The following is a 12,177-nucleotide window of genomic DNA, read 5'->3' as shown; positions in this document are numbered from 1 at the left end:
ACATGTGTAACTTGTTGACATTGAAGACTTGTTTGTGGTAATTCCGGCCCATGCAAAAGTAGTGCTTTTTGTGTAAAATGGGTGTACTCCGGCCTGGTTTAGAGGGTGTGTCTGTTTAAACCAATATGCTGGGAGAAAGAGCTGGACAACAGGGGTTGTCCTTTTCAGGGTATGTGTCCCCCATGCAGGCAAAGGTACATACAAAACTTCACGGGCCTGCTGATATTAATAAAAATGTTATAGCCACTAAGGCTATATAGAAACATATAGCGAAATTAATTGTGGTCTGAGGCCTGATATAGTTCACACATTACACCGGTTAAATGCTTGATTCTGATGAAAGTATTATAACCAGAGAGGTGAAATTACACAGACTGATTGTGCATACCACAAGGAATATGAAAACTAATTTATTTATTTTCTAAATATTTTATTAAATTAAAAAACATTTTTTTTGAATTTATTAAAAATTAAAATTAAAATTTTCAACTTTTAAATTTCAGTATCCTCCAAAATAGCATAAGATGACCTCTGATGTTACTACAGGTTGTTGCAATATTTTTTAACAGTTTTGAGCTAATAATTTGGTAAAAAAGAGCAAAAGTTGGATTTTGTTAGTCAATATTGAGATTTTTTTTTTTTTTTACATATTGAATTTTAATGAGTTTCTCAATTATTGCAATTGGATAGAAGATCTAAATATAATGAATATATCACTACTAAATGTAATTAAACACTTTAAATAAATAGTATACAGTTTTTAACAAGATTAAGTACTCTAATAATACATTTCACCTACATTTATGTAAATTACACACTTCAGTCATTTTTCAAAAATGGTCTTTTATCCTTAGAAAATCTAATAGGCTAATATTCTATGCTGTCTGAATGTATTTATTGTGTTCAGTAATCAGATGCTGGTATACTTGTCAAGTTTATTGCAGAAAATGTGCCAAAAAGGTTAACATTTGGCTTGTAATACATATGGCAGAATAATCCATAATGCATATTCAGTGGTCATTACTACAAACATCCTTCCAATCAAGAAATACTACACTGAGGTATCCCAGACACTGGCACATGACTACACTTGTTAACAGTTATCACTGGAAACTGAAAAATATGGTGCAAGTACCTCTTGGTAGGATTTATATCAGCATTTTGTGACAAAATCTTCATTTTCAAAGTTGTCGTCAACAAAAAAAATATTATGGTGTATACCTAAGTAATATCTGTAGGGCATATTCATATTAATATGCATTTATATGGACTGTTTTGCCTTTTACAAAGTGGCTACATGTCTAATACAGTAAATGAAGTAGATTAAGTAAATACAGCAGGTCAAAATTGAATATGAGGCCTATCATGTCTAATTTTCCCTGAAATTAGTGTGTAAACATTTGTTGCAAATGGCCCCAATTTTGTGACTTTCACCATCCCTCTGACACATTTCTAATAATGTATCATGAATTCAGTCACCATATCTTTACTAAGCCTCCACTTATCATATCTAAAATGCAAAATTTTACAGTTTTAGGTGATTTTTTTTGTTTCTCAAAAATTTAACATCTTTAAGTTTAATATTTAATTAAAAATGAAGTAAAATCTAATGATTGAGTTTTTTTCCTTTAAATATTTCAAAATCTTTCCAAGACAACACTGTGCAGATAGAACATATGTAGAAGAAAAAATAGCTGCTCATTGTATGAAGAAATTCCAAAATTTGATAAAGTTATTACATCTTTTGAAGTCTGGTGTCCCTCAAGTTTCCATTGCTAGAAAATTGGCCATGGCAAGGCACTGTGGTAGGTCCTTTTAACACAGCCTCTGTATACTCTCAGTTTAAAGGTGACATACCGATACTTGCCGAGCATTGCTTTAATATGTATATCATTGGAATGCATTAGTGTGGGCCATTTTTTTGTAGGGAAAAAAATGGACTGATAGGCCTCAGATTACAGTTATCTTCCCATTTGGTTGTCCAAAATCCGGGAAGTTTCACCGCACAAGTAGTCTGCTGTTTGACTGTGATTATTTCATGGCAGACAGCTATGAAGTGGCAAACTGTTTGACTGAAGTGACAGGGGATAGCATGTAGTTTGTAAACATGTGTAACTTGTTGACATTGAAGACTTGTTTGTGGTAATTCCGGCCCATGCAAAAGTAGTGCTTTTTGTGTAAAATGGGTGTACTCCGGCCTGGTTTAGAGGGTGTGTCTGTTTAAACCAATATGCTGGGAGAAAGAGCTGGACAACAGGGGTTGTCCTTTTCAGGGTATGTGTCTCCCATGCAGGCAAAGGTACATACAAAACTTCACGGGCCTGCTGATATTAATAAAAATGTTATAGCCACTAAGGCTATATAGAAACATATAGCGAAATTAATTGTGGTCTGAGGCCGAATGTCTCTAGTGTTGAACGTGCTGCCTATATGTTCCCAGTCAACATCTGACAATATGAATTGAGTTTTGATGCAGTCATTATTTCTTGTTACTATCTGTGTGATCCGTTATTTCTTTCCATCAGTCAGGGCTTCTAGATTATGGTAGCCCCAGACCCATGGCTAGTGAATTTCAGTGTTGGGCTAGTAAATAACTATTATTGCCATGCCCGACGGCTAGCGAAATTAAATTTGGCAAATGCTGCAGTTAAAGTCTATTTTGTAAATATGAATACCCTGCCCCCACCACCACCACCCAATGTTAGTGTTTTTAAGCTCTATCTCCATCTTTAGGTGACATATCCGATTATTAATATTAATTAGTAAAATTTTATTAACTTAAAGTAAAGTAGGGCTAGTGAATTTTTAATCTTGACTAGTAACTTTTTTAAATCACTGATCCCACGGCTAGTGGATTTTATAAAAATTCTAGAAGCGCTGCATCAGTATATATTTGTGCTGTGTTATTTTGTTGTGTCAGAGGCAGAAAGAAGAAGAAGCCCCGTCGGTCGGACCCGCGAGACCTGCAGAAGGAAAACAGTGATGCGGTGTGGAACGAGCTGGCCTTCTTCAAGAACGAAAACAAGAGCCTGCAGTTAGAAAAGTCAGTGTTTGATTCTGAAAACTGAATTTCTCATTTTATTCCACTTAATTCTGCTGTTATCGGCTTCTTGGTTTATATTTTATTTGTCTATATTTTCTGGGATCGATCCCTGTTGGTGGGCCCATTGGGCTATTTCTCGCTCCTGCCAGTGCACCATGACTGGTATATCAAAGGCCGTGGTATGTGTTATCCTGTCTAGGATTATGCATATAAAAGATCCCTTGCTGCTAAATGAAAAGAGTACTTTATGAAGTGGCGACAGCAAGTTTCCTCTCAATATATGTGTGGTCCTTAACCATATGTCCGAAGCCATATAACCGTAAACAAAATGTGTTCCTTTCCTTTGTCTATATTTTATTTGTCTCTAGATGAATAAAAAGAAGGGCCCTATTATGTAATATAAGCATTTGATCAAGTTTGGCACAGGGGTCTAATACACAAATCAGGCTGTCAGCTGAGTACCCAAGGTCTCTGACTTACTATAAGTATTAATTTTACAGGCTGTCAGCCGAGTACCCAGGGTCTCTGACTTACTATAAGTATTAGTTTTACAGGCTGTCAGCCGAGTACCCAAGGTCTCTGACTTACTATAAGTATTAATTTACAGGCTGTCAGCCGATTACCCCGGGTCTCTGATGTACTATAAGTATTAATTTTACAGGCTGTCGGCCTAGTACCCAGGGTCTCTGACTTACTATAAGTATTAATTTTACAGGCTGTCAGCCGATTACCCCGGGTCTCTGACTTACTATAAATATTAATTTTACAGGCTGTCAGCCGAGTACCCAGGGTCTCTGACTTACTATAAGTATTCATTTTACAGGCTGTCAGCCCAGTACCCAGGGTCTCTGACTTACTGTAAGTATTAATTTTACAGGCTGTCAGCCTAGTACCCAGGGTCTCTGACTTACTATAAGTATTAATTTTACAGGCTGTCAGCCGATTACCCCGGGTCTCTGACTTACTATAAATATTAATTTTACAGGCTGTCAGCCGAGTACCCAGGGTCTCTGACTTACTATAAGTATTCATTTTACAGGCTGTCAGCCCAGTACCCAGGGTCTCTGACTTACTGTAAGTATTAATTTTACAGGCTGTCAGCCTAGTACCCAGGGTCTCTGACTTACTATAAGTATTAATTTTACAGGCTGTCAGCCCAGTACCCAGGGTCTCTGACTTACTATAAGTATTAATTTTACAGGCTGTCAGCCGAGTACCCAGGGTCTATGACTTACTATAAGTATTAATTTTACAGGCTGTCAACTTAGTACCCAGTGTCTGACTTACTATAAGTATTAATTTTACAGGCTGTCGATGCAAGAAGAGTTGGACATGCTACATGTTGAGATTGCGCAAAATGCTGCCACTGCGTATGAGCTTAAAGTGAAGCTAGAACAAGAGAGAGAAGGTCAGACTATTAAATATATCACATTGAGGTCACTCATCATAGTTATTATACCACATATTTCACTCATCATAGTTATTATACCACATATGTCACTCACATAGTTATTATACCACATGTCACTCATCATAGTTATTATAACACATGTCATTCATCATAGTTATTATACCACATATGTCACTCATCATAGTTATTATACCACATACGTCACTCAGCATAGTTATTATACCACATATATCACTCATAGTTATTATACCACATATAATAGTTATTATACCACATTTGTCACTCATCATAGTTATACCACATTTGTCACTCATAGTTATTGTACCACATTTGTCACTTCTCATAGTTATTATACCACATTTATGTCACTAAGCATAGTTATTATACCACATTTATGTCACTGAGGATAGTTATTATACCACGTTTATGTCACTCAGCATAGTTATTATACCACATTTATGTCACTGAGCATAGTTATTATACCACGTTTATGTCACTCAGCATACATGTAGTTATTAGACAGTGTAAAATACATTTTAGATATTGCCACATTTTGGCTGAGCTCATATGCAATACATGCACACATGCAGTGTAATAACAAATTTCATCTGGCAGTCTAACCACCTGACCACATTTCCACTTTTTGCTTTGAACCCTGTGTTTATTATAGACATCATTTTAATATATGACATCAAAGGCTGTGGTATGTGCTATCCTGTCTATGGGATGGTGCATATAAAAGATCCCTTGCTGCTAATTGAAAAGAGTAGCCCACGAAGTGGCGACAGCGTGTTTCCTTCCTCAATATCTGTGTGGTCCTTAACCATATGTCCGATGCCATATAACCGTAAATAAAATGTATTGAGTGTGTTGTTAAATAAATCATTTCCTTTGTCTTTTCATCTCAACCTGACCTCTGACTTTTGGCACTTTCTTCCTATTACATTTACATATAAATGGTCTGAACATCCAAGAGCTGCTGACTGGCTAAAAATCGTAATTAAAGCATGGATACACTTTTGTTATTTTATGGTTAAAGTTTCTCTAATTGTCTTAACTTCTTGAATCCTTTAATAAATATTTGGCAATGCTGTTCACCAAGTGATATTCCTTCACCTAAACACTCCATAACAAATGGATGTTACCTCGGGCAAGGTGAAGGACATTTTGAATTTTGCTAAAGTTTCTCGGATTAGATTTAATTCTTGAAGCCAATTAAGAGATGAGAAAGTGACTTAACAGAGACATTACATTGGCAGGTAGGGTCTATAGTAATACACACAACTTATCTTGTGAATCATTATACAGTGAATCTCTTCTATACCAGACACTCTCGGGACCAAGTAAAATGTTCTGTTTTAAGAGGCATCTGGTTTAGAGAGGTTCTCTTCTGTACATATACTTAAAAAGGGGCTGCAATTTTTTTTCCGCTTTTGAGGGAATTCCAGTTTACTGAGGGTCTGGTTTTGAGAGGTTTCACTGTATATGTTCCCATAATGCCTATAATGTAAAGATGAAAATTACTACTGCTGTACATATTGGTTTCAGAGTTTGCGTATCAGTTAAGACGGAAAGAGGTTGACAACAAGGTGAAGAGTGACATAGAGTCAGAGATGACCATTTTGAAATCTTCTGTGAGTTCAGAAATTGTCTCATCACATTTAGTTTGTCTCATTAGGCACGCTGTAGGCGATCAGTCTTTGTTTTTGTCTTTATTCACATGTACTGTTATGGCTTCAACCTACTCGGCTGATTATCCCCCCCCCCCCCCTTTTCTTACTTATCGCAACCAGTGCCATACAGTATGTATATCAAAGACCATGGTATGTGCCATCCTGTCTATGGGAATGTCCATATAAAAGATCCCTTGCTGTTAATGGAGAAATGTAGCCACTGATTAGTAAATCATTGCTATGTTGGTGTGGTTAACCTAAAACAAACTTTTAACTTCTCCCAATGTCAAGCAGAAAGTAATTCAGTGGGGTGCAATTAAAGTTTGTTTTCCTTAACGGCAGCACTAGAGCACATTGATTAATTAATCATTGGCTATTGGATGTCAAACATTTGGTAATTCTGACTCATAATCATCACAGGAAACCTGATACATTTTTCCATTTTTCCACTGACAGGAAAGCACATACCAGTTGCGGTGCACTGGTTGGAATGAGAAAAAAAACAATCAGTTAAATGGATCCACCGAGGTGGTTCAATCCTGCGACACAAGCACCTCAGGTGATCACTCAACCCCTGGGGTGCAATTAGTTATTAGATTGATCTCCCTCCGTGGACACATCCATTTGGGATTTTCTCTTCCAACTCTGCATGTGTTGCCCTGTCTCTGGGAAGGTGTATATACAGATCCCTTGCATCTAATTGGTGAGAGTAGTTTTCGTGGTAACAGTGTGATTCTTCTCTCATTTTCTAGATCATGTCAGGCACCTAATAGTCTGTCTTAGTCCTAGGCTCTTGTTAAATGTTACTTTCTTGTCCTCCAAAGGGTATGTTTTTAGTATTGTTTGGGGGGCTTATTTTCTATTCACTTGTTTTCATGTGTGATTCTGTGAGTTTAGTGATAACTCGCATATACTCATGTACACAGTACCTTCTGTCTACACACTTTCTCACGCAAGGATATTTAGCACTTTAATAAAATCGTTGATTGATGAGCCATTCGTCCACATGCTTGTAAGGAAGAGTGCTTGTTTGCCAGTATGGTTGCTAGTGTGTGCTCATATTGAAACTGTTCTACTACTTTCTGTTCAAAAATGGAAAACAGATTATATCCTTAACAGACAACGCATGTAGATCTATACCATTTTATGTTACTATCACATTATATCAATACGATCTGTCTTTCTTTTGTTCAAAGAATTAAACACTTTGTGAATATGTGAATACTTTATTTTTACAGTGTAGTTTTAATTGTTAATTTTCTTATCAGGTTCAAAGTAAGGACATCTCACTGCAGAAAATGGACCGGACATTGCGAGAAATAGTTAGAGAGAAAGAAATCCTGTTAGAAGAAAACAGGTAATTAAGCTCAATACAGATGTCATGGTTACTGTGAGAGAGAAAGAAATCTTGTTAGAAAAAAACTGGTAAAGCTCAATAGAGATTTCAGGGTTACTGTGAAAGAAAGCTGGACACTGCGAGAGATAGTTAGAGAGAAAGAAATCTTGTTAGAAGAAAACAGGTACCGTATATCGCTGTGTATTAGCCGACTTTTTGATACAAAATTTATCAAGTCAAAGGCTGGGGTCGGCTTATCTAAGGAGTCAACATTTTATTGGAAATGTAAAGTTAGAATAGTGACTTCACGGCTCGACTCGATCTATTGTCATTATTGTGCTCTGCATTTCCGCTTTCATAAAGGTTTAATATTGCATTTTAACACAAGCTATTACAAATAAAACATATTAAAATTGTATATATATGTTCATCTTTAATAAATGTTGGTGTTTAAAAGTTATTTAGTAATATTTATCTGTTTAAACAACAATAAATGGTGACCGATCAAAACAATTTCGGAAAACTTCGCAGGTCACGTGTCATTACAAAACTGCTTACTAAACCGGTGAACACGTTAATTGTTCCAGCTACATTTGTTTTGTTTGTTGGCTTGGGATTAATCGACACGGGTGGTTGGGTATGGTAGGGTATAGCCTACTAGTAATGAAAAGACCGATTAGCACAATCAACAATGCAAACAGTCACTGTGTTTTTAACGTGTGGCTGCAATCAAGAATGTTTAGGTATATTTCGCTATCTTGGTACTTATATTTTACGAGAAATAAATTAACCGGACACCGTTTCTATAAACAGAAATCGGCTACTGCTTCCGGATAAGTTTGCTGTGACAAATGACGTTTGAAACCAGATGTACTTTGTCATTTTGTAGACCACACAGACATCTGACTTGGTTAGTTTTATATAGGGGGGTCGGCTTATATACAAGGTCTATAATTTTAAAGCCGATTTGGAGGGTGAAACTAGGGGGTCGGCTAATGCATGGAGTCGGCTAATACACAGCGATATACGGTAATTAAGCTCAATTCTTAATGGTGATAAAAAAAAACGTCTAGCACACGTCTCTAGTCAATAATGTGCCCTTTACATTGGTTAATTGGCCTGTTCATTATGTCATCCCATAACCAAAGGTAGTATGTGATGTCATGTAATATGTGACACTGCATAGAACGACCATCAAAATTGCGCCAAATTCCCTTCATGTAAAATGCGCACCTCTTCCTCTTTGGCATAATCCTACGGGACCTTTCAAAATTCCATAGCACCAAATACCCCCTGCCTGTCACCAACATTGGACTGCTGGTGCTCCCTTGCACTTGCCAGTGCAGGCGTTCCCTCTCTACAACCCTCATCCAACCCTTTCCTGTCCTGGACAGAGGGAACTGGCCAAGGCCGGTCCCTGTGGCCAGGATAGGCGTGTGCTACAACAGCTTGCTCTGAATGTGCACGTAAATCTCTTGGTCATAGTCATAGTGACACTGCATGCATTCCTCCTAGTGGTGTCATGCATATCGGCTGAGCAGGGTCGTGAAGTCACGGTACAAAATAGAAGTGAATTTTATAATAATTATCCTAAAATTATAAGTATGATTGAACTAGAAAAATATTTCTGGCATTCGTCCTTTTGTAGATCATTTTTCTCCATAAAATCAATCTTTGGAGCTCGCTAAAGCTCGCTTCAATGACTGATTTACTTGAAACTCGTGTCAAAAAAACCCATCTGCAAAAGGACTCATGCCAGACACTATTATTCTTCATACTTTTGTCCAACAGAGGTTCAAGCACTTTCTCCTGGGCACACACCTCAATTATTGGTCACTTGTTAAAATGTAGTAAGAAAGAGGTCAGTGTAGTGGTCTTACAATATTGAACTGCTGTAACTCACTCTGGGTGGAAGCTGATGTGTGCTCGGTGTGTCATCGTTCCAGCCAGTGCACCACAACTGGTATATCAAAGACAATGGTATGTGTTATCTTGTCTGTAGGATGGTGCATATAAAAAATCCCTTTCTACTAGTGAAAAAATATAGCTGGTTTCCTTTCTAAGACTATTCGTCAAAATTACCAAATGTTTGACATTCAGTAGTCAATGATTAATAAATCAATGTGCTCTAGTGGTGCCATTAAACAAAAGCAAACTGGGTGGATGTCGGTACCAAGAATTGAACAGTACCCCCACTAGCCTTATGAGTGATGATTTAACCTTTAGACTACTGGATTAATTTTTAACAAAAACCACGTTGAGTGGGTACAAGTTTATAATTTTTACTCACATATATTCACTTAAATGTTTCATAAATACATGAAATAAAGTTCATATATGAATCGGTAAGTATTATTTTCGTGTCTTTTTTTTTAATTTTTTATTATTTTAGATCGGCTAATGGTGATTAAAATTAGGCAAAAAATCGAAAAAGTTGCGTTTACTTACGGGCATTTGTGGCCAGCTGTCCAGTATTTATGTCCATTATTCCCGATAACAGTGGTTTTCTGACCAGATTTTTTTTTTAAAACCCGAACTACGATTCATATTGCAATATTTGGTAATTTTCGTTGTTGGTAAAACGATCAAATTTGTTATCAAATTAGCTGTTACAATCAGCTATCGATCCCTGAAAATTACCGCGACGTACCGCCATTGTTGTCAAGCGAAAATACTTGCCGAAAACCAAGGTAAAAAAAATCAAGGTATTTTCAATTGAAAAAATCAAAACAAAAACCACCATTTTGAAAAAAAAAAAAATTCTTTAATTATATTTCCGTTTCCGGTGAGTGTCGTGTGCAAAATGGCGGGAAATATGAATTGGGGGATGCACTGTATACAGTGTACAGTATGTCGACTGATGTGACGTCGGGCGAGATATCTCGCCTGCAGTAGTCAGAAGGTTAAACACCAAGTCACTGAGGCTGTGGTTCCGTTACTAAAGACGGGTGATACGTGTTATCAATGTGCTGATCTGCATAAGATCATTCCTTTCATTTATCAATGTTCTGCCGTGTGTTTCAGAAATAGGATTCACTTTTCATTACTTTATCAGTTTACAGTTTTGTATGACAAGGGGTGGGATTTAGCTTAATCAGTTGAGTGCTCGCTTGACATGCTTGCATCGCAGGATCGAACCACCTCGGTGGATCCATTCAACTAATTGGGTTTTTTTTTGTTCAACAGAACACAACTGGTCAAAGGCCATGCAATGTTCTTTCCTGTCTGTGGGAAGTGCATATAAAAGATCCCTTGCTTTGTTAGGAAAAATGTAGCGGGTTTCCTCTGATGACTAAGTGTCAGAATTACCAAATGCTTGACATCCAATAACCAATGATTAATTAATCAATGTGCTCTAGTGGTATCGTTAAACAAAACAAACTTTAATTTCTATGACAGTCCAAAAAAACAAAAAACGAGCAAAAATGTCTTTGATTTACAACTTTGGGAAACTATTTTAAACATTCCTACTGCAACACATTTTGCTGTTTTGTTTATTCCTCAGAAAACTGAAGACAGAAAATGTTCATGTTCAGCAGGAGTCAGCTCAATACAGAATACAGATTGCTGATCTCTCGCGCGATGTACAGAGGTAAGCACGAACAGATCCAGGATTCACAGATTTATCCAGGCATTCTGTGGGTCCAAGCGTAGGCCCCTTCCCAAAAGAAAGTTGTACTGAAAATTCCCAATTTCTTTACTAAATATTTCTAATATATATATATATATATATATATATATATATATATATATTTATTTTAATTATGCCTGTTCCAAAAAATCAATTTAACAGTGGTGTACTACCATCATTCAATGGCCTGAAAAAAATATCTCAAGTATGATATACTCGCACTAATTTTCATAATCCCATCAGACATGGGAAGCTGGCATGACATCTTGGATAAATCCCTGGTATATTGCAAATACAGTGTTCTCACTTAGTGTGTGCCAGGCAGTATGTTATATAATTCAGCTGCTCTTCTAATGCAAAATAGTTTTTTTTGCTGTTATACAAGGAACATTCTGTTTTCAATATTTTGAGTAGCAACATTTCTAGTCAATTGAAAATTGATCAGCAAATCAGGACGCGATACTGAACAAAACGTTCCCTATTACTGGGATGACCAGGGTGTGTTTACTAGTTCAAAATGCATCTTCCATATATGTTACACAAATGGTAAACACCTTTGGAGTCTTTATCTTCAAAAGATTGTTTCAAAAAGCTGTGGTTTACATGATTTATGAATAATGTTATTATGCATCAATGTTCTACCTGTAAGTGCATTTTTTAATATGTGAAATGTTTGTGATGCAGATATGTTTGCAATTCAGAAATATTTGTGATTCAGAAATGTTTCCAATTAAAAAAATGTCTGTGATTCACAAATGTAGGTGATTAAAAATGTAAGTGATTTGCAACTAACTCACAAATGTTTGTAATCACCCCTTACCCCCACCCCATATATTATTTTATGTTGTATTTGATCACTTGAATGAAGCGGGACGTAGCCCAGTGGTAAAGTGCTTGCTTGTTGCGAGATCGGTCTAGGATGGATACCCATCGGTGGGTCCATTGGGCTATTTCTCGTTTCAATCAGTGCACCACAACTGATATGCCGAACGCCGTGGTATGTGCTATCCTGTCTGGGATGTTGCATATAATAAGATCCCTTGCTACTAATGGTAAGCTATAGCGGGTTTCCTCTCTAAGAGG

The 12,177-nt window shown here is 36.8% G+C and overlaps 1 protein-coding gene across 2 annotated transcripts in view; it reads left to right on the top strand.

Moving 5' to 3' along the window:
* LOC121383549 (centlein-like) overlaps positions 1 to 12,177 on the top strand; it is a 162,720-nt gene that overhangs the window by 115,074 nt on the left and 35,469 nt on the right. For both annotated transcript variants that reach the window (XM_041513647.1, XM_041513639.1), the window contains exons 17-21: positions 2,921 to 3,043; positions 4,351 to 4,451; positions 6,003 to 6,088; positions 7,396 to 7,484; positions 10,969 to 11,055. In XM_041513647.1, coding sequence (XP_041369581.1) covers positions 2,921 to 3,043; positions 4,351 to 4,451; positions 6,003 to 6,088; positions 7,396 to 7,484; positions 10,969 to 11,055 — 486 coding nt within the window. The remainder of the gene's footprint in view (positions 1 to 2,920; positions 3,044 to 4,350; positions 4,452 to 6,002; positions 6,089 to 7,395; positions 7,485 to 10,968; positions 11,056 to 12,177) is intronic.

Source organism: Gigantopelta aegis, chromosome 2 (genome assembly GCF_016097555.1).
Source record: "Gigantopelta aegis isolate Gae_Host chromosome 2, Gae_host_genome, whole genome shotgun sequence".
Lineage (NCBI taxonomy): Eukaryota > Metazoa > Mollusca > Gastropoda > Neomphalida > Peltospiridae > Gigantopelta > Gigantopelta aegis.
This window is presented reverse-complemented; position numbering and strand designations above follow the sequence as displayed.